This window comes from Micromesistius poutassou (assembly GCF_964030765.1).
Source record: "Micromesistius poutassou genome assembly, chromosome: 12".
In the NCBI taxonomy this organism is placed as follows: Eukaryota; Metazoa; Chordata; class Actinopteri; order Gadiformes; family Gadidae; genus Micromesistius; species Micromesistius poutassou.
In genome coordinates this window covers 6,180,942-6,203,587 of record NC_140282.1, presented here as the reverse complement: position 1 = coordinate 6,203,587, position 22,646 = coordinate 6,180,942, and the positions used below count along the sequence as shown (strand labels likewise).

At 41.5% G+C, this 22,646-nt stretch overlaps 2 protein-coding genes across 3 annotated transcripts; one reads left to right on the top strand and one right to left on the bottom strand.

Moving 5' to 3' along the window:
- Nucleotides 1–863: 863 nt before the first annotated feature.
- On the top strand, nucleotides 864–5,289 carry anp32a (acidic (leucine-rich) nuclear phosphoprotein 32 family, member A). Of its 2 annotated transcripts, none has more exons than XM_084476093.1 (7): nucleotides 864–1,238; nucleotides 2,507–2,656; nucleotides 2,755–2,877; nucleotides 3,248–3,446; nucleotides 3,557–3,675; nucleotides 4,267–4,327; nucleotides 4,469–5,289. In XM_084476093.1, the coding sequence occupies exons 1-7, from the start codon at nucleotides 1,185–1,187 to the stop codon at nucleotides 4,528–4,530; spliced, it is 768 nt and encodes a 255-aa protein (XP_084332219.1). In that variant the 5' UTR covers nucleotides 864–1,184; the 3' UTR covers nucleotides 4,531–5,289. The 2 variants fall into 2 exon arrangements, with proteins under 2 accessions (XP_084332219.1, XP_084332218.1); XM_084476092.1 differs by having other exon boundaries at nucleotides 866–1,238; nucleotides 4,466–5,289.
- A 1,726-nt stretch (nucleotides 5,290–7,015) lies between these two features.
- Nucleotides 7,016–21,345, bottom strand: coro2ba (coronin, actin binding protein, 2Ba; the record flags this gene model as incomplete). Its single annotated transcript, XM_084476101.1, has 12 exons — nucleotides 21,227–21,345; nucleotides 19,103–19,303; nucleotides 13,916–14,032; nucleotides 12,868–13,017; nucleotides 11,272–11,436; nucleotides 10,776–10,892; nucleotides 10,566–10,670; nucleotides 10,324–10,420; nucleotides 9,748–9,860; nucleotides 9,388–9,478; nucleotides 7,292–7,431; nucleotides 7,016–7,150 (listed from the first exon to the last, which is right to left on the bottom strand). Exons 2-12 carry the CDS (start codon nucleotides 19,301–19,303, stop codon nucleotides 7,016–7,018), a joined length of 1,431 nt encoding a protein of 476 aa, XP_084332227.1. The 5' UTR covers nucleotides 21,227–21,345.
- Between the last annotated feature and the right edge of the window lie 1,301 nt (nucleotides 21,346–22,646).

Below are 22,646 nucleotides of genomic sequence, written 5' to 3'. Positions count from 1 at the left end.
AACCGTTTCAAACCTGTTAAGTTGACATAACGTTCACCACCCACTGTGCGCTCGATGAAACTAGGCGTGGGTTTGTGCAGGCGTGAAAGGTCGGGAAACACGAAAGGCCGTCGGGACTGCGCATACATGCACGCACTATGCAGTTATCATCGGTAGATACAGCTTGAGCAAGTAGGAGACACACCCAACGGAAATATAGCACTCGCCTCTGCGTTTAAAGCAATACTCCAAATGGTTCCAAACTATCCTGCAAGCGTCATGAGGAAATTCTGGTCGAGATTGGAGGAAGACTCTAATCAAGCGCGAGAGGTTGTCGAAAAACCATGAATCATGACAAAGAAATGCGACAGAGATTTCAAAGAAATGCGCTCACTCTCAAGACAGCAAACAAGTGCGCGCGCAAGCACTGTGGTCATGCAAAAACTATGCGCACTTTTCTTTAACAATGACGACGTCCTATAAACAACTGACTCCAGTAATAGGTAAAGCCTTTGTTGATTTTAATTATTTCAGATCTATGTCAATTTATGGTAGCCCACGTTAATGTCAAGATGGCGTTGAGACAGTCAGGTGACCTTATTTTTCTAGGCTCACGGCGAGTTTATTAACGGAAGTGTAGTCCACGTCGCCAGGAGCCTTATTTAAATATCAGAAAACGTAAGACTGTCGACTGAGGATGACCGACTGTTATATTACTGTCATTAGAGAAGTTCGTATAATGGTATGGCTAATAAAGGTACGAGTATTTCGCAAATATCCAGGATAATTTACACATCGTGTACATGGCATACGTGGAGATAGACTTGCAGCACATTTCCTATTAAGGTTTACACACAGGACGATCACAAAAAAATTACGTGGCGGCGATTGGGGTTGAAGGAGTGAACATCACAAAAGCATTGTTACATTATAATACACTTCATGAAAACTTAAATTAACTAACACTCACAACGAAACCCCACCCAATTTTATAAATTACTTTATTGGTTAGTGGATTTGTAAATCCCGCCCCTGTAGCTCTGCTACCTGCAATTGGTCAACGGTGACGACAATCGTAAAACATTCCCGCCTACCGAGAAGATCAAGTTTGAATGAATAAGAGTCTATTCAAGAGGTGGTAGTTTTGTTTGCAGTAATAACTATACTCAATAGTCTTTTGTACATCAAGGGTAAACTATTCAGAAATGGAAATGAAGAAGAGAATTCATCTAGAGCTGCGAAACCGCACTCCATCAGACGTAAGAGAAAGACTTGATACTGCTTCAGACTGGGCTAATGGAGAATCTTTCGTTTGATGTCTTGCATGGGGATACAAAGTTTCTTGCAAGTTTAAAATGACGGTAGCGTGTTACACTGTTGTTCTGTGGACACTAATATAGCCTTGTATCTCTGTTTAACTAATGCTATAACTTTGTGGATCTAAAATCGTACAATACGATTGTGCAGTTTGTCAATGCACTGCAGCTTGTGCCAGCAGTATAAACAAGGCGAGCTGGAGAAGCCATATTTGTAACTTTTGAGCTCCGAACGCGCCCCTTTGCGGCGTGTCATTATTATTACAAACGTTATTTCAGGTTTATAGAACGAGTACATTATCACAAAACAATTGTATATTTGTATTGTTTTTAATATGCAACGGGAATGAATACAGACGTGTCGAACGCAAAGGATTCGGATAGTAAATGTCAAATGTAAACAACATACCTACTTTTACATCGTTATTATGAATATAGTCAGAGAATGCAGTAACACGCGCTTTCCATATTCTATTTATCGCATGCAAGTGCACTATACTCGGATACAGAGCTGCAGTGTGTGTAGCCTACTCTACAACTCGTTCTGTAGTATGCACCGATGGCGAAATAGTGATTTTAGAGATGTGGCCAGTCTATGTTAAGGACTAACGTATGAGGTTGCGGTGAGGAAAAAAACAATCGAGGCTATTCGATTTGTGGAATTTGTCCATTCAAAGCTCGTTTTCCGAGTCGTGTGGCCCGAGCCTAGTTTATAAGAAATGGGATATGCCGCCATTTTACCCAGAAACAAAGGCACTTGGAGTCACCCTTCATGTAATTCTCTTAAATTCGACGTACATCCACATTGTAGATACAACCCTCGTGTAATACGTATCATTCCATCCGGAAAAATGTTAACGCATGTAACATTGTATCGTTTGTCAGCGAGCTATGTAATCGGATTGTATCAGCCCCTCCTACTTACACAGCTGTGTGTGTGTGTGTGTGTGTGTGTGTGTGTGTGTGTGTGTGTGTGTGTGTGTGTGTGTGTGTGTGTGTGAAAATTCTTCTTCTTTATTGACTTCAGTATTATAAACGTTACACTAAATATATTATATCTGTGGTTGTCTTTGCCAATACCAACGCAATATAAACACAAACGTGTTTCGATTTTGCAAATAAACTAACAAATCACCAACATCTCATTGAGTAAGCTACTTAATTCAGTGGTGTAATATATCCCAATATCTATTTCTTGCTGACTTCTGCAGGTAAAAGAGCTAGTGCTGGACAACTGCCGCTCACATGATGGGGAGCTAGAGGGCCTCACAGATGAATTTGAAGAATTAGAATTTTTAAGCACAATAAACGTTGGACTGACAACAGTCGCCCACTTGCCAAAGCTCACAAAGTTGAAAAAGGTTTGGAGTTTTCTCTAAGATAAACACAATGCATTACATTCTATCAAGGCTTGGCTAACGTGTACATTAAATGCGCACTTTGTTCATTTGATCACCAGCTTGAGCTCAGTGATAACAGAATCTCAGGTGGACTGGAGGTGCTGGCTGCCAAATGCCCCAACCTAACACACCTCAACCTCAGTGGAAACAAAATCAAAGACCTCAGCACAATAGAGCCATTGGTAAGCCACAAATTCTACAAGATATGACCTCCCCAAGGAGGTTACGCTTTTGCGGTTTTCCATGGTGCCTGTCTGGTTATTTTTTATATTTTTCATTTATGCTTGATGTTCTTTCCAATTGATAAGGGAGGAAATACATTTTGTTTTCATGCTGAACCATTTATTTCCCAGATTAAGAATATATGTTTTGCCTCTTGGCTTTACTTAAATGGCATGTTATGACAGTGTGGTCATTGGCCAGAGGGGGTGCTCTTACGCTTGCCTAGATGTCTAATCTAACCGATAATACTGGCTGTAACCTCAAAACAATGTGACCCAAATCCAGTTCCAGGTTCATTAATACACTTTCACCTCCTTTTGATTTTGGCAGAAAGAATTGGAAAACCTGAAGAGTCTAGACCTTTTCAACTGTGAAGTTACAAACCTGAATGAATACAGAGACAATGTATTCAAGCTCCTCCCCCATCTCACATACCTGGACGGCTATGACTTATGTGACAAGGAGGCCCCAGACTCTGACGCCGAGGTGTACGCAGAGGGCCTGGATGGGGACGATGACGATGAAGATGGTGAGTCTGAATTTAGTAGGCCATGGATCTAGAATATTAGGAATTTTATGATAATGTTCACCATTCACTCTGCTGGGTATCGCTTTTACACCGTTTCCTCTTTCCCCTAGATGAGGAGGATGAAGAGGTTGCACCAGTAGACGATGACGAAGACGAGGGTGAGGAAGATGAAGATGAGGAAAATGAAGAGGAAGAAGAAGACTTAAGTGGAGAGGACAAACCAGATTCGGTAGGATTTTTTATTTTTTAGAGGTGTAGAATGTAGTGGTATTTGTACAGACTTGGCAGAAATGGAATTTAATATTCATAAGTGTTAAAATATTTGTATAATCCCATGAAAATAAGAATCGTGTTTACATTACCTTACAATTGAGCCCTTTTATATCAACATATGGCGCAGGTTCTCTTTCATAGTAGCCCCCAGTAGCCCCGAAAGTACAAATGGCTCTATGCATTTGTATGTCGATGCCTTTTACATTTTAATCATAATCGCAATCTTATTTGTAATGGCCTATAGTTTTACAGACTAAATACAATTAATACATCTATAAAGGAACCTCTTCAGTTGACACATGGCTACTTGATGCTGTCAAAAACGTTCATCTAATTCTGGAGGTACCAGGACCATACTGGCCAGGACCCATCGCAGCTTCTCTAATCGTGGAAAGGGAGGGGGTGTATTAAATTTGTGGCATACTGCATCCTCCCCGCTAGATGCCACGTAATCCTACACGGCACCTTTTAATGCACAGGTTATGTGTTGTTAAAACTGGGTTACATTATTCAATATAATTCAAACTACTTTCTACTTGTCTTTCAGGAAGAAGATGACGATGATTTGAATGACAGAGAAGTTGATGATGGGGATGATGAAGATGGTGGTAATTTACATTTGCTATATTGCTGGTTGATCATAATTGTCCAGAATTTTAGCTTTTTCCTTAGATCCATGGCTTCCAGTTGTGTTCCTAGACCATTTCTAAGTTATTTAAAAAAAGTTTTTCTCTGTTCTCTCCAAGAAGAAGAGCAAGGCCAGAAGAGGAAAAGGGAACTCGACGAAGAAGAGGAAGAGGAAGACGATTGAGGATTGCTTTCACTTTGTGTACTGACTGTTTAACTTCCCCATTCCTTCTCACTGCCCAGTCCCATGTGTACTATATTTTTGAGTTTATTTGATTACTTCATGTTAGTGGCCAGTCAGGTGTGTGTGTGTGAGGGGTGGGAGTGGGGTTGGTTTAGGGTTAATAACTTAATTTTAATTATATGAGTAAGAGTTTCTGGTTCTCTGATCTTAATTGTGGATTTTAAGCTCCTTTATGGCTATACGACTTTTGTAATGACACCTAAAATTACATTTTTTAATAATTATCCCTGTTTGTGTATGAAAAAAATTCTGATAAATTGCATATTTTAAAATGGAACCATCCCTACATAGAGAAAAAGTGCATGTCTGAAAACTCAGTCACTGAACTAATATACGGCTGTCCTTTTCTTTCCTCGTCTTAATGTTATTTTATTCTTTGCATTGTACATTTTATAAGTAAGTTATATGTTTGTGGTGTCCCAAGTATGCCAATACTGTTGTTGTGGTGTGGAAAACTCTTTGTCTGAACATGCAGTGTGACCATTCCAGGTCCCATTTCTAAATTATAGCAAGTAAAGATCTACCTTTGTCACAGATGCTCCAATCTCCTGGACCACTCAGCTTTGATAGTTCGGAAGTTACGTGTTCTTGTAAATAATGACCAAAATCTATTTTTTTGTATTCTCTTTGATGTTGGCAGACATTAAGTACAATGAGTTAAACAACAAATTGTAATAAAAATATAAACTTGTGTATGCTGCTTTATCTAAAATGTGCAGTGTAATACTTATTGGAGTTGAACATACTTTGTATGCATAATCTTATAAAGAGCAATGTTCAACGTTGGAGGTCTATTGTTTGTGACACGTAGATGGCATGAATGTGAGGAATAGGGAAAAATCCAATGGAAATTACCTTTAGTGTTCATAAACTCAAAAGTAATGTCTTAATTTGGATTGATGCATGATATAATTTCGAGGGTATAAGAAAATACGGTCCATCAAACACTCATTCTACAACATATTGAAGTTAATTTATTGTGGTTGCTTTTTAGAATCCTCTTACCTTTAGAGATACTGCAGTCTGAGCTAATTTGGGAGCCATTTTTTAATGTGAAATTAGAATATGTTGAATCTTGCCATTTCTCATTTTGCATATAAACCAAGAAACGCCAACAAACACTCCCTATGAAAGGTTTTGATTATATTTGGAATAGCGATGTCAGCAGTCTGATTTCATCTTCAATTCAACACTCGAGTGGCAGTTTATGTGCTGCACATACAGTAACACAATGACTTTATTTTCAACTTGTATCTTCTCAATCTCATAACTTTTCTGAACCTCATGTAAAGGAAAACACTGATGTGAAGAGGAAGGTATGAGGATGAAAACTGCTATTTTCAGAGTCGCATTAATGCAGTCTGAGGGAAGTTCATGGGATAGCGGTGGTGAATACTCAAACCCATCCAAACAGCAGTCGTGGGCTTTCTTGCCGTAGCCTATCAAAAACATACATACATGTAGTGTCCTGGTAACCTTAAACGAACACACTCATTGCAGTGTTATTTTGAAGCAGTAAAGAGGCAGCTTGATATTCTAGATTACGCCTCAGATCCCAATTGAGTAACGGAATCAACATCTGTCCAACCATGACATACAACACTCCCCTCTAAGCCATACTGTGTGTTTTTAGCAGACAAATGTAAAAACGGACAAATAAATAAAAGCATTATCAAAAGCATTAACTCCCACCCCACACATACTAAAGGAATCCCTAAAAAGCAATGGTTTGACAAACAATGCTTCAGACCTCTAGTAACTATACACCAGAAAAGATTTGCTTTATACAGTTGTAGGAGAGGAAAGGAAAGTTCAGACAAACATCTAGGTTCCTTCTGTCTGAAGATGTTCCGAGCCCGCCAACATCTGACAGAAGCAAACTATCTTAATTTGCTGTCATTTATAGACAGATGTGTGGCTGCAACTCACTGTGATCCAGAGATCTAAGGCCTTGGGGAAGAAGGAAACACGCAACAGGAGAAACAGTCCTTTTCCCTGATTGTTGTTTTTCTCTTTTTCACAAGCAAATGGAAACAGGTTGGAGGGAGGTGTCTGTGTCGGAGTATGGGTAAGTTTATGTGAATATGTGCCCATTTGTGTGTTTGTGTTTGTGTGTTGTTGACTTGTTGTGAAACTCCCTTAAAAGTCAAATTATTGTCTTGATTAAATAAAAAAGCATAAGGAATGATAAGGTGACAACCCATGAAACGGTTGATTATTTAACATGATTGCAGTGATTACATTAATGTTGTTGCGCCACCCAGACCAGAGTAGAGGTTAAGTTAGTCAGTCACAAGGTGCTCACAGTGGGCCTGGAAGGGGGGGAGGGGGGTAGTGGCTTTAAAGAGGCTTGATTGGGTAGCATAAGGATCTGATTGGTCAGTCCGGAGGGGAATGAGGGGGGGGGGGGGGGGGGGGTCAGAGGTCAGACGTTGTTTGGGCTAACGTTCTTCAGGTTGTTGAGCTCCAGTTCCAGCTGCCGTATTCTCACGTCCTTAGTGGCCAGCTCCTCCTTTAGTCGCCGCAGCTCCTCTTGCTGCCTGAAGAACATCCGCAGGAGCTGCAGGGAGCAAGGGAGAGGACCGTTTGTACTGGTTATAGAGACCCACGCCATTCATCCTCCAATCCATGCATCCCTATCACCATCCACCCTCCCAACCAACCACTCTCTCACAGAATGGACACACACACACACACACACCTCGTTCTCCGTTCTGGGTGGTACGTTTTCTAAGAGGTCAATTCCATTCACCACCACGCTCTTCTTCTCCTTGGCAGGGGCTATGAACACCAGCTGGTCTGACCTCTGGTAGCCCTCCTTCAAGGACATCAGAACTGGGTCTGGTTGGACCATGGAAATATAAGACACACATGAGTATGCACATACACACACACACACACACACACACACACACACACACACACACACACACACACACACACACACACACACACACACACACACACACACACACACCTTTCATTTGTGAAGCAATTTTGATCAATTGCAACAGAAGTGCGACAGTAGAACACATGAACTTGTGTGCAAAACAACAACTTATTGGTACAGATCATTAGTCCAAATACACAAACAAATAACCCCTTCATCAGTGGTCGGATCTAAGAAAATGCAATCCTCAATCCGTTTGATGACTAACAACACTACGAACACATAGACACTTGTAGTCATAGACCAGACAAGATCATGGCTTTCAAGTGAATTATACAGCACAATGAATGCATTCAAAATGTCACTCACATGGCTGAGTTTAAAGAGACATTGCTTTCACCAATGCACATGAATCTAAACATATATATTATGTTATTATTATTATTATGATATTATTATTATATATTTAAATCAGGCATTGAGCCACCATTAAGCACTTTTAACCTTCTATGTATACTTGCTAAATTCTAGACATTAGCTTTACATAATAAATAAACTTGCCATGGGTAAGTCACTAGAACATATTCACATATTCATGGAATATTATGTTTTGCATTTGATAATTATCCAATGTTATTTTCACTGGGGAGGAGGAAGTAGACTAGCCTGATGCATCAGCCGCTTACTTCATTACATTTCATATAGCGTCTGAACACGAGCCGTAGAGATTCGTTTGCTTCCGGGAGGCGGTTGCTTCCGTTTGCTTCGACTAATCGCTGCTGCTTGGCGGTGACGTGGTGACGCGGTGACAATAGGGTTAGCATTAGCGTTTGGCTTGCATAATGTCTTCGCCACTAACGGGGCCAGCTGGTAAATTAAACTTTTCCCAAACCCGGTAGGAAGAAGTCCAAAAACGTCTTTGCCCTCCAAAAAATTCGTCAAACATGCTTCTTGTTCTGGCTTTAAGTCTTCAATATCCGGAATAGTTTCAAGCACAGAGCGTATAGCTTCGCCGACATCCATCTCGTCAACTGTTTACCGCAGCTTGGGAACTACACCGGTATTTCAGTTTGGGCGCTTCAGATCGCCCGTCATCGCCCGTCATCGCCACATCTGCTCGCTGATTGGTCCGTCCGCTCTGGCGGACGGAGCAAACCGAAACGCATTGCTAGTTCCCTGACTATATGGTTGAGGCAAATTAAATTTGCCGGAACCAGTAGGCGGCGCTAGCCTGGCTAGAAGTAGACGGCTTGATGGCTTGATGGCCAGTTAAACACTTTAATTGTGGTTTTACAATAGCTACAGCCTATTTGAAAGCATTGCACACATTGTAACATGAAGATACACATTACAGGTACAATATATACGATAACTTGGTTCTCATATATAACAGCTGGCTATATCAAATTAACACACTGTTTTACAATTACCTGCAATCTAACTGTGAATCACGCAGCAGGTCAAAGGATTGCTGTGTCTGACAAAGCCCACAGTGAGCTCAGACATTCTTATTATACATGCATGGCTTGAACAACATTGGTCTATTAAACCACTTTAGAGTGTAGGGCTCTAACTAACAGTTAATTTGATTGTTGTTTAATGTCTTGATTCATTGTCAATTAACAATTCAGTGTGTCTATGAAATGCTATTTTAGCTGGGCAAAGCTTATTTTAAGTGGTCTTAAATGAACTTGCGTAGTGTATTTATTATGTATCTGTTATATTTGTTTTATTATCTAAAAGCAAAATATTTAGTATTTGTATTAGTGTTTTAACTTATTAAACTTACGTAATTGTATTAACACTGATCGTTTCTTAAAGGGACAATCAATCATGTATCTTAATCAAAATAGTTGCATTTTCAGCACCACGTGGTGTGTGCCTTTGTTTTTCGTGTGTAGTTTTACCTCTGTTGATGCCACTTATCCATTCGCTGGCCGTTAGAGCAGGTTCAATTCCTGGGGTCATAGGGTAGATGTCCTCCTGGTATGTGTCCGACTTTAAACCAGGAAGTAGAAGACTCTTTGCTTATATTTTCCAAAACATCAATGTATAGCCATCGTACTACTATAGGCTTCTAAGAGCATCAACCTACCCAATTAAGTAGATCATAACCCATTAGGTAGACAGAAGTATTGAACTAAGTGTATTATACATCATGGGTTTTTGGAAATAATGCTGATGCAAGGTATTGACAACAAGTACACAGCTGATGGTTACAGTAGTGGTTCAATGGGCTCGGAAATTTGCAGTCCTCTCCCACTTACTCTCCTCGGCACGATCATAGAGATGGGCTCAATCAAGCCCTTGAGGGTCACCAGCTTATAGAAGCGGAACACCTCACATGCTGCCACATCCAGACCATGCTTCGGCATCACACCTGTAAAGAGCACACACGATTAATCAGAGTCTGCCAATGTAATCTCGGTTCTTAACGCTACTTGGTGTCGGAAAAACTGGTTGCTGAATTCCGAAACACCCGCCATATGGCCCCAAGGTGAATAAGGCCCATACCACGAATGTTTCAACAACCACCTATTTGTAACATAATCTTTCTTCAAAACATTTTTTTTAATTGATACAAAATATAAATACACTTGATGGCTTGATAATGTCAACAAATTATACACAAAATTGTGTGCAAGTCAAGAGTGAATATTCATTTCTCGATATTCAAGTAATGGTTTGTGCAGAACCCTGTAGAGCACATTTACCGGTGAGTTGACATGCCATTGACAGCAATGCCACATTTATATTGGAGCCGTGGGCTAAGCGCGGTCACATTTAAGACTTATCACATTAAAGACAGGTCTTATGGAATTGAGTAGTAACGAGCAACCTACCAAGTCCCTTCTGTGGGGCCGGGGAGCGGTACTCCATCAGGTACTGGAGGTAGGGCTTCTCCGTGGTGATCTCAAAGTAACGGATGTTGCCGTCCCCCTGCAAAAGCATTACACAGCGTTAGTCAAAGTAATAACAAGAAGACTTGTTGCCTATTCCTCGGATGAAGTTGCATTAGCAAGATTAGCAATACTGTTAATGTGTCAACAAGTTGCCATCCTCGAATACGTAGACGCAGTCTCACCTTGCCAGCCAGGTATAACATGTGTGTGTCGGCATCATAGAATGGGAACAGTAGTCCTGAGAGACCATCTATTTCCTCCTCCACCATCGGCATCGACAGGTCCTCCTTAGGAAGACAAACACATAGACGCACAGTCAATACCATTATACATACAGTACCGATGCAACTCACACATTCATTGTCCTTCTACTCCAGGGTGGTGGTGCTGACCTGGTCCCAGAGGGCAATCTGTCGGGTGTTCCAGCGTGATACTCCTGTGGTTACCAGCCGCTTCATGTTCCCCAGGAACACCACACGATTCACCCTGTGGTTCTTACAGTTTGCTTGCTGCAGAACAACAACAACAACAACAAAAACAAGTCGGCCAGAGCCGTCTGACATTTACATCTTAATTTGAAAGCACTTTTAAAAAGTGCACTCTTAAATAAGTTTAGGATTTAAGAGCTATAATGTGCAGTAAGAATATCCAGTGGACTGCGCCTGCCTTTGTATGAGTGGATTTTGATTCAAGAGGGTCTATTGCATCACTTCCCTGATTGGATCGGACAATCATTCTTGCCTCTCAATCAGAGTAGTGTAAAATACAATACTTCTCAATGGCGGGGAAACGTTGGGGCGTTTATTTTTCTCTTCTGCTCTCTCTCTCTCTTTACAACTCTCTGCAGCATTAACAGCGTCACTCTCCATCAGCAGGACCCTCCCTCACCTGCAGGACTCTGCCGGAACGTGGCTCCATCAGTCGCAGTATCTTGTCCTTACAGCTGGTGGCCAGCAGGCTGCCGTCTGTGTTAAAGGACATGCTGAGGATCACATCTGTGTGGCAGTCGATCATCTTCACCGCTTCACCGACCTCCAGGTTCCAGATCAGCACCTGTGGCGGTGTGTGTGTGTGTGTGTGTGTGTGTGAGAGAGGGGGGGTGGGGGGGTAGGGGGTTAGCCGTACATTCCCTCAAAGTGTGTGATAGATTACACAAATTAGGTTTTCTGAGTAAATCAGTCAGGATAAGTGTATAGAGAAACGTAATGTACCAGGAGGTCATTGGACAAAACAGTGACGATAATGTAGTTGTTCATGATATCATAGGAGATTGTGTGACGGGGCGCATAGCGACCGTCACTGTAGTGATACGCTACCTATGTCATTAAGAGACTGAGTGTTAATGTTGCATGTGTGTTTGTCTTAGTTGTCTATGTATTCCGTTACCGTCATACTGCTTTAAAATCATTTCATCAACCATGTCATTTATCATACGCGCTACGACAGTTTAATACAATCTTGCAAGTACCATCATTACAACTTTCTGTTTAATAGCATTTACCATTACCGTCACCTGTTCTGTTACAATAACCACTCATACAAGTATGTCGTTGTCAAATTCCAGGTCTGTTTATTTTGTTTAAATGTTACATGTTATCACCGCGTAAATATTCGTCTTACCGTGTCTCGTCTAGGGTTTGTATTAGGGATTATTTTTATTGCTGTTTTTATATATTTTGGCTATGCCAAAATAGAGCAGTGGTGCACAGTTTACTGTGCGTAATGTTTCTAGGTTATAGAGAGGAGAATTGTAGCTGTTTAAAGCTGTTATGTGATTTCACTCGTAACACCCCTGTCTAAACGTGTATATTGGTATGCGCCAATTAGTAGGGGATGTGTGGCCTATTTAAGCTGACGCTTGTCAGTGGTTCAGGGGAGCTGATGGTGGACGTATGTCTGTTTAATGCTCTCATTAAGTGACTTGTTTGAAGGTCCGGTTTGCTGAAGTTTTGACTTATATTTTTGTGACTCTCAAGTCCATTTATTTTGTTTAGTTAACAGTGTTTTCTTTTTCTTTTTTTTTGTTTTCTTTTTATTGCCTTATAGGCCTTATTTGGGAAAAATAAAATATCCCATCTTTTACCATCATTCTCGTCTGCTCCTGAGTGATTTCCACCTAGCTCACGACGCTCATACGCATCTACCCATGACAGATTGCTTCTGAGTTCACCTGGAAAATGGACTAGGTTGAGCAGCCAACGGTAAATGCAAGTCACATAATCTAGAATATGATATGGTAATGTTATTCAAGCTACTCCTCCGCATAACCTTTTGAAATATCTGTTAGGAGGTCCGCATTTCACTGATGAAAATAAGTGCTAGGTGTAGGGTATATGCAGATCAGAAATGAACGGTGAATTCAAAAGAAATGCAAGCTCTCGGATTGTCAATCACAATCTATTGTCACCCCTGTTCTGGTGTTTGATTCCCACCTCGATGCGTGGGGTTGTGAAGTGGCTGTGAATGTGGCAGGTGGGTGGGCACCTTGTAGTCGTAGCCGGCGCTGAAGAGGATGCCGCTGCTGGTGGGGTGCCACTCCACCAGGCCCACGCGCCGGCTGTGACCGTACAGCTCCAGCACCGCCTCCGTCATGTTGCGCCGCAGACCCTCCTCCGGAATCTCCCATACTCGCACCTGCATCGCCGGGGACAGAGTCGCACAGCATAAGTCCCGTGATACGAGTCTGTACAGTATAATACACACACACACACACACACGCATGCATGTACATAAACATGCACGCACACCCATATGTACGTGGAAAGCATGCACATGGAAGTCCAAATCGGTCAGAACTACGCCTCATTGTAGATGTTGAGATTCACGCTTTTTTAGTGGTTCAAATTGCTTCTTTTACACCACTTTTCCTCAACTCTACAACGGTGTAAAAGATGGCGTTTGAACCACTATAAGCCACTTTGAGTCCTAGAAAACCTCTGTATACAGTAAGTCCCATTTATTATTATTATTATTATTATTAAACACCATATAGTTGAATAATATATACATTTTAATTAATACCATTTTACAATGAGGTGTTGTTTTGACCCTTTTGGCCGTTCAAACACGCAAGCAGGCACGCCAAACAGACGCACACACACACACACACACACACACACACACACACACACACACACACACACACACACACACACACACTCATAGCTGTCTTCACAGAGATAACATGATGAAGTAACACTCATATTCATTGATTTTACATTGATTCCTAAACAATCATATAGCTCGAGATTCCTGTGATCAAAAATACGTTGCATGAGAGTAAGGTGAACAGTGGCTTTAGGATTAGGGCTGGGATTTGAGCCGTGGATAGGAGATCAGTACAAGAGATTATCCTGCAGCAACCAGAGCTGCACTGACCAGACACCACAACTTCATTACTTACAACACTGCACACAGACGAACTCTCTTCGAACTTGAGACGGTGCGAAAATGTAAATTAATAGTTCTTCACCTTAGCATGAACAATAATGCAATCCTAAAATATTTACAGTACACATTAGGTCTTACTTACCGATGTGTCTTCAGAACAGGAGGCGATGATGTTTTCAAAAAATGGATTCCACTTGATATCCAACACGTTGCCTTGGTGACCACAGACTTTAGGGTGGCGAGGGTCTATTCGGCCATACTGGAAAAGAGAGCATGGGACAACAAATAGAAAGTGAACAATCCATTATATGCCAAATCAATGAGCATATTGTTAAAATGAATGTCCTTGTAACATCACAATGCTAATGTAGTGCTTAATAAGTGATAAACTGTATTTCAAAGGAACAAACTTCTGCAGTGAACCACATGACCACTGGGAGGCAATGGCTCCCCAAAGGAGTGCTGTAAGTCCTTTAAATGTCGGTCATGAGGTCAATAAGGTTGGATGTTCTCTGGATCCATTGACCTCTTTCTGGTTTCATCAATGATTAGTGTGTGTGTGTGTGTGTGTGTGTGTGTGTGTGGGGGGGGGGGGGGGGGTGTGTGTGTGTGTGTGTGTGTGTGTGTGTGTGTGTGTGTGTGTGTGTGTGTGTGTGTCCTGTGTGTACAGAGGGGGCTAATATGTGTCCAGTATTGGTTCTCATGTGTCCTCAATAGGAGCATAAAACAGCAGACTGAAACCCCACTGCCTCCCTTGTGGCTGTGTGCTTTAAATAATCATCTTCATAATCATCAACAACAGTATCTCCCTCTGGCTTTGATCCCCAGAAAAACTACAGGATGAAAAACCAAAGTGCTAACATGGATTTAAGTTAAACCTTTTACTCATAACCACTATAACTCTATAGGGCAGTATGTGGTTTCATGTATGCTATATATACCAATATATATATATATATATATATATATATATATATAGTGTTGGCTTTTAATGCTGAAAATCACTTCAATATGCAAAATGGGCCACAAATAAGACATCAGTATAAAGTGTATTTCCCAAAACATTTAGAAATCTGCTTGCTTTGGTCTCCTCTCCAGGCCTCCTAATTAGAGCAGTCAACTTGATGAATGTTGCTGCATGCTAATTAATAATACTGGCTATGAGGCTTAGCTAGGAGAACATTCACTTTGCTGGCAACTCCCTCTCCCAGGTGGCAGCTTTTAAATGATTGCACGTCATTCAACGTATTCGGCCTAATGACATACATTGAGCTTATTCCTGGGGTTTTCTCACAACATGCCTGATTAAAATGCACACCTGCTCTATGTGTGGACATAAGACTGCTTAGCAGCCTCAGACAAAACCTTGCAATAGAGGCGGTCAGGTTGCATCAGTCGGTACTGTGCTATAATTAGTATTTACATTTACTTTTAGTTTTATATCTAATGGGTGCAGTTTGAAATTAAAGGGTTGCATTACAGAAATGGGCTCACTAAGATATAATACAAAATATTGTGTAAATATGGTCCCACATTCAAATGTTTTATGTAGGTTGCATTTGTGTTTAGTCTGAGGGCCATCTTCTACAGTAAGTATTGCCACTGGGCAGTGTGAGCATCACCTTCCAACATTATTTGTAAACGAGAACACACATACATTCAAGCATAATTATTTGACTAAAACAACATTTCAATTTGTTTCTATGTTTCCATCTAGACTGATCGTATTCAATGATTATTTCATATTTTTGGTAGGGTATCTGTTAAAATGTATCTGTTAGTCTCTATAGAGATAACACCCACTGTTCCTTATTAAATAACTAGAGCATAAAAAAATAAGAATATACTAAGAATAATAATAAGAATATACTCAAAATGACAACTCTGAGTTGGTGTACAGCACTGGCAGGTTATAACAGTGACATACATGGATGCGGTTTATTTTAACACCCAAAAACAATGAACTTATATATCTGACTCATACTGCTTCCGCCGTTATAAAGGTTAACGTCTGTAGAACACTGAATACCATTCATTAAACACCAAACGATGCACACTTCTGTGCCATTATATATCACTAGTTGCTGCTATTCCCACCCACATAGGCTCTGCTATTCTTGACTCCCTACAGAGAGCGGGAGAGCTAGAGAGAGGTAAACATTGTGAGGAAGTGGCAACAAGGGACACAGGGAACTGCACCACCCAGAAGAATGCAGGAGCACTACACTCTACTACACACTGCAACCAGTGCTATCTGCCTATAAATAACATTGTTCCTATCCCAAATCTTCAAAAGGTGTTTAAATCGCAACCCAGTCTTCAGTGGCCACTGGAGGGGCCAGATGCTGCCCACCCCTCCCTCCTCTGATGGTGTGGTGGTTATTCTGGACCGATGCCCGGCCATATGGGCATCTCCCCGCATGGCATCGTTACACACCAAACCTACTCCACATCACTGCTCATTAGGCGGCAGATGTGTTTATCTGTGTGTAAGAAACACACACACACACGCTTGTTTGAAGAGGAAAAAAAAATGTGGCGAGAGTGCAAAAAAACTTATTGGATTATTATTTATTCCAGCTATTTTCAACTACGGGCTAATTTTCCTTCTTCCTTTTGTCTGCTTTTTCTCTGATTATTTTGAGTGGTTACACACACACACACACACACACACACACACACAGCTCTACAGAGTATGTAATGACCACATCTGCCAAATAGGGCAGGCAGGATTTGATTTTCCAGGGGTTAAAATGTGCCTGATGACATCACACATTCCATACTTCTGTCTGTTAAAATAGTTTCCCTTTATTATTCCCGGCACAGTTTGAGTATTCTACTATCACTCAACAATTATAGATTTATATTCTGTATCTATTAATAAGAGCAGTTCAAAGGCAACATACATACTTTATGCATACTTTATCAGTTGAGAAGTGAGATACTCTAATATAGTATATACCATACGATACAACTTTATTTGTCAGTTTGGGTTGAAATTCTTTTTGCATCCCTGGGCAACTAATTTAAGGAAAAGAGGACATATACATACATAAATATAAGACATATAGCATCAATAGACAAACATGTAGACATACATGTGAGACAAAGCATCAATAGACATCAAACATCAATCATAGCCACAAATGATCAAGCATGACAGAAGACAAAGCATACATATATTACAAAGAGGCTACATAAATACATCCAAAATGTCAAAACTTGTCGAGACATTTTATGAAATAAATATTTCACTAGATCTTAATGTTGTTGGTTTAACAAAAGGATTGATTGATGTATAAAATAGTCTGTTGCGTTTGAAAGAAGGAACTCTAAAGCACCCTATAGCAGCAGGAGCTGATATTCTCTGTGTAAGACATGTGAGACATCAGTGGAAATATATCTGGCCAGCCTGATTAGTACTTGTTGTGGGCTGGAATAGGTGTGCTACAGGTAGTCCAATGATCTTTGAACTAATTTTAATTTGATGATATGGTTTTGCCTTATCTTTGACTGAAAGGCTACTCTGCCAAGCTGTACCACAATAAAGCATTACACTCTGAATCACTGACATAAAGAACTAAGAAATATTTGGCTACTTGCTCCAAAGGATCTTAATCTCCACAGAAAATAGATATGTGGTTGTATCTTTTTTGCAGGTCAATTCTATGTGAGAGGTCCATGATAGATTTTCGTCAATCATGACACCCAAGTATTTGTAGGTCGGGACTTGATTGATTTCTGAATTATGGATCTTCACTGGGGACAGTTGAAGATAGATGGTTTTCCAAAAAATATTTTCTCTGTCTTCACAGTGTTAATGATGAGCTTGAGAAGTTTTTATCACACCATTTGACTAACCAATCCACATTGCCCTGGTACAGTGTATGGTCCTCGGATTGGGTGAATAGGGTTACTATAGGGTGGAGTCGTCAGAATATTTTTAAATATATTGATTTGGTACACTGGTGGTGCAGTCTGAAGTGTACAAGATAAACAGCACAGGGGAGCTAATACAGCCCTGGGGTACTCCAACATTGGTGTTGGTGTACAGTATTGACTCAAAACATTTAGTTTTTTACAGTTTACTGCTGTTGGCCAAGTTTTTGTTCACCAATTAAAGAAAGTGAAAGACCATATTCACCCTGATTTGAGCTTGTCTGCCATAAGACTTCAGATAATCTAAAGACATTTTTGTGAGACTATTGAGATTTGTGAGCAGGACTACAGCTCATAAAAGTGCCACCTCAATTCACTTAGACTTTAGTCACGGTTAAGACCAATTTATCAAAACATATTCACAGTATATTTGACTGACACTAGTAAGATTTCAGAATGTTATAGTTGACTCATGATGAACAACAAATGGGAATCTTTAGGAATCTATCCATCAAATCCATCAAATCTAAAGCCACGTGAAAAGGGGATTAAACTACATGTTGTAACGAGGCCTTTCAACATACTTGGTAAAGGCAACAAACATACTACTATGCCAACACACAGGACAAGACAAGACTAACGCACACATACACCACACAAACACACACACACACACACACACACACACACACCCACACACACACACACACACACACACACACACACACACACACACACACACACACACACACACACACACAGCTTCACTAGTTGTAGCATCAAAGGAGAAGGTTATAGTTAGAAGAGGGCGATATTATTGTAAGTATCTGTGTCTTGTGATGATTGGAAGAGTGCTCCTCTGGGGACTGGATTGCATGCTGCTAGCAAGAGGCCCCATGCCTGGGGTCTGACAACACACCCTGACAGAGTCTGGCTTTAAAGTGCCAGTGAACCCAAAATCGTGTTTACCTTTTTAGTATTTCTTCTATGATCTTGAACATAATAAGATATGCTATTTTGTCACCATACTGAAAAGATAGCGTGATGTAGAGAAAACAGGTATAGTATCCTGTTGTTTTTGCATGTTGCCGCTGACCAGTGAACGCCATGGTGTGGAGCTCCTTCGGTTCTTTATACAATTATGGTATATCATGATGTGTGGTGCATTTTATATATGACATTGCATCTTAGGATGCTCATGCTCGATGACGTACAAAAAAACTGAAAAAACTGCAGCATTGTTAGAGCTCATAATCTATAGATTTGAACACTAATGTACTTTGAGTAAAGTGCTATTGTATTGCATTCTGTACTGTCCTTCATATTTAAAGGACATTTTCTTCAACTTCACATCGGGATCACAAGCCAGTAAAGCTCTCCTCACAGGCCCTTTGCTGCTTCAGCAAACCAATAGGATTTTGTGGATGTGTTTGGAGTAAACACCAGTTACCTGGGATACGGGCACAACGATGAAGGAGCCACCTCCGGAGCTCTCGGTTACGATGGCCAGGAACTTGGAGTTGACGGCGCAGAAGTGGTTGTCGTGGACGTTCTTGGTGATGGGGATACCATCAAAGCAGTGTTCCCGATTGGCCACCTTACCGTAGACATTTCGAAACTTGGAGCTTCGGTAGGTCGGGCGCCATGACATCTGAGGGAGTAACACATCAGAGGATGTTAAAAGTTGTACCAATGCAGAGACACCATAATCACTGACTCAATCACAGAGATAAAACATACTCAAGAATTACAGAAGAACCGCGGAATGTCTGGCACTGTTGCGTGCAGTGCAGTGTTCTGCTTTAATCACAGTGTTTTGTTTTACTTAAGTGTGCTGTTTTACATGACTCTTTTCACTGGAGTATTGTGTTGATTAAATGGAGTAAGCTCAGATGAAAGCTCAGGCTATGGTCTCTGTTATTCGACATAACAAAACGCTTTTCATGAATATTAAAAAATATATTACATTTATATTCAACATTGCATAGAGCACTTTTATGGTTAGTCACCAAGAAACTTGTTAATTTATGTTTAAAATAATCTCAAATGATCCAGCGTAGAATGTAGTATGTATTGGCTGGGTTGGAAACACAGCCAATACATGAAACCCTTTTACCAAATAATCTGTTGATTGTCTGTTTCGCAAGCGTAATCATCACAGGGGTGGCCTTGCCACCTGGGCAGCAGGAAATAAATATGTCCTCGACTGGAGACTTTATCAAGAGTTAAAAGACACTTTGACGCTTACAACTAGCCTAATCCCTCAGGAACAAGGGGAACTTCAAATGTTGCCTGTGTTCCTTGGTGGAGCGGAGAGGGAAAACCTTTCCATTCCAAACTCCATCCAAACTCAGATTGACCTTGAAACACGGCTTCATTTTCTCAGTCCATTGAAAGAATGTGTTGATCCAATTCCTGGTTTATTGGATGGAGCAGATGGTGGTGGTGGACACTGTCTCCCAACTACTGTGTCATGTAAGGAGCTAGTCCTATACAGTGGTGTTTTTGTTGTTTTGCGGAGACTGCGGCAAGATCCCTGCCAGACACTTCAGACTCTGTATCAGTGCTTAGACAGGAAGCCAAGGCGGTTCTCAGATCTCTGGTGGTGCGGCCGGGTGACACCAGCCACTCAGGCCTCTATGCAGCATTGTTCTGGGGGCCCGTGCTGCTGTGCACTGAAATCTGCACGCAAATAGAACATTCTTCTTCTACTGTTGTTTAAGTCCCCTCAACAACAAGGTTCCGGATAAATAAATTTAAAAAAGGTGGAAAAAGCTTACAACTTTCAATGCAACCAGCTTCTCTGATTGGTCAACATTTCTCATATATGCCCCCCCACCCCCAAACATTCTATCAGTCAGTCACCCCTCTGAGAACATCCCAGAGAGATTGTTTTGAATCACATCACGGCATAAAGGACGCTTGTTAAAGGAAGAACAGAAGAGAACAGAAGAGCAGCAGAGAGTCTGGGCCTGAGGGCCGGAGCTCCACACAGAGAGAGGCTGAGAGACACATTACTGGCTTGGAGCAGGCCCTCACAAGGATGCTCATTCATTGGTCACTGGAGTAGGGCACCAATAGGATATGTGTGTGCATATGTGTCTGTGAGCATTTGAGTGTGTATTGGTGTGTGTGAATGAAAGAATATGTGTGTGCATATGTGCGTGTGTGTGTGTGTGTGTGTGTGTGTGTGTGTGTGTGTGTGTGTGTGTGTATGCATGTGCGTGTATTTGTGCATGTGAGTGTATACATGTGCATGTGTTCCTCTCTGTGCATGTGTGTGTCTGCATGCGTGTATGCTGACGCAGAGGAATACAAACATCAGTAACGCAGACTGGTAGCTTTTTTGTATCCATCCACTCTGGTCACAAGACTAGCTGTTCCCATCAGGATTCCTACTAGGGCTATAAGTCCATGTCTTCCTCATAAACTGAGACAGACATTTTTATATTTTTAATAACATGTGTTTTTTGATTATAAAAGTAGCCAACGGCCTTCTTCTTTCCCATCTACGTTGCAATATACACAATATAATGCTCACTGGAACTTAAACTCATTAAAAATTGCCTCTTACCTTCTGGGCGTGGGCACAGTGACTTTATAGCCACTCTGGTTGAGGCTTTCTCAGACTGCAACCAACCACCCTTCCTCTCCTCTTCCCTTGTTCATAACCAGCAGACTGACACTATCGGCTCGTCCTGCCTCTCTTTCTCTCCCTCTCTCTCGCTCCCTCTTTTTCTCTCATGCCTCCCTCCCTTTGTGTCCCCTCCCACTTCTGTCTCCCCTCACCCCTGACTGGAAGGATACCCCTCCCTTCCCTTCCTACCTCCCTCTGTCCTGTCACTCACCCTTTCCTTTCTCTTCCTTAATGTAAAGCTAACCAACCAATCAACCAGAGAGTGAGTAGTGAGTGACTGAGTGAATGAGTTAGTTAGTCAACGAAGTGAGAGGAATTACATTATCGTCATTGCAATGTTACCGTCAGTACTACTCTGTCTGTCGGTGGTTACGTTTGTATGCGGCAGCGTTCTGCAGGGCAGAGTGTTCCAGAGCGGGAGTTAGTGTATTTATTGACTAACTCCTGCGCGTCCCGAGCGTTCCCTGAGGCAGCGGTTCTGTTAATGTCAGCTGCTGCTCTCCCCTCTCCTCCCTCCCTCCCTCTCTTTATCCAGCTCCTCTTTTTCCTGCCGTCTAAGGCTAGCAGATTTATCGTTCTTTGTACAGAAAACTTAGTACAGAGAGAGAGAGACAGGGAGACAGAGGGAGAAATGACTCTAATACTCTAACTAATAGTATATATTTGCTTTATAATACTATGCATGTTCAATGTCAAAAATCCCTCATTGCACCTGTGTAGTCACACACACACACACACACACACACACACACACACACACTCAACAAGATCTACAAGGCTCAGTGGCAGCGGAAGCGGATGAACTCAGATCCACAACAATACCATTCAGTTGGTTCCAGCCAGCCAACCCAACCCACGGCACAACCATCCTCACCAGCCATCATCCAAGCTGTCCTCTGCCAGCATAGAAAGTAGGGGACCCTTGGAGAGCCCATAGAAGAGGACAGAACTGTAGAGAGCCATGGGGGGTGTGTGGGGGGGGGGTGTACAGTCATGTATATATTTGGTCCATCATGTCCTCTGTCAGTGTGGAATGGAGAGAGAGAGAGAGAGAGAGAGAGAGAGAGAGAGAGAGCGCCTTGGCGTGAACCCCCATCTCCCGCCTGTGGAGTGGACTCTGTGACTCTCATAGCTCTCAAGTGTCACATCTTGGCAGTGATCTCCGGAATATTCTGTGATTGATTACGCTATGGCAATGCCTGACGGGACCATTATGACCGCATGAAAAGGCTGGATTTGTGTATTATGAAAGTCTCTGTGGAGAGGCATTTCAGATAGATATTTTGGATTTTCAAAGCATGACACAACTCTTTGGCAGTTGATTTTCTTTAAACAGTCCATTACCACTTAATCTGGA

Bases quoted from the DNA above. Each gene is read 5' to 3' on its own strand.
- anp32a (XM_084476092.1), top strand. From the start codon at position 1,185: ATGGAAATGAAGAAGAGAATTCATCTAGAGCTGCGAAACCGCACTCCA. The intron at 1,239-2,506 runs GTAAGAGAAAGA...TGACTTCTGCAG, and splicing joins GAAACCGCACTCCATCAGAC to GTAAAAGAGCTAGTGCTGGA. The intron at 2,657-2,754 runs GTTTGGAGTTTT...TTTGATCACCAG, and splicing joins AGCTCACAAAGTTGAAAAAG to CTTGAGCTCAGTGATAACAG.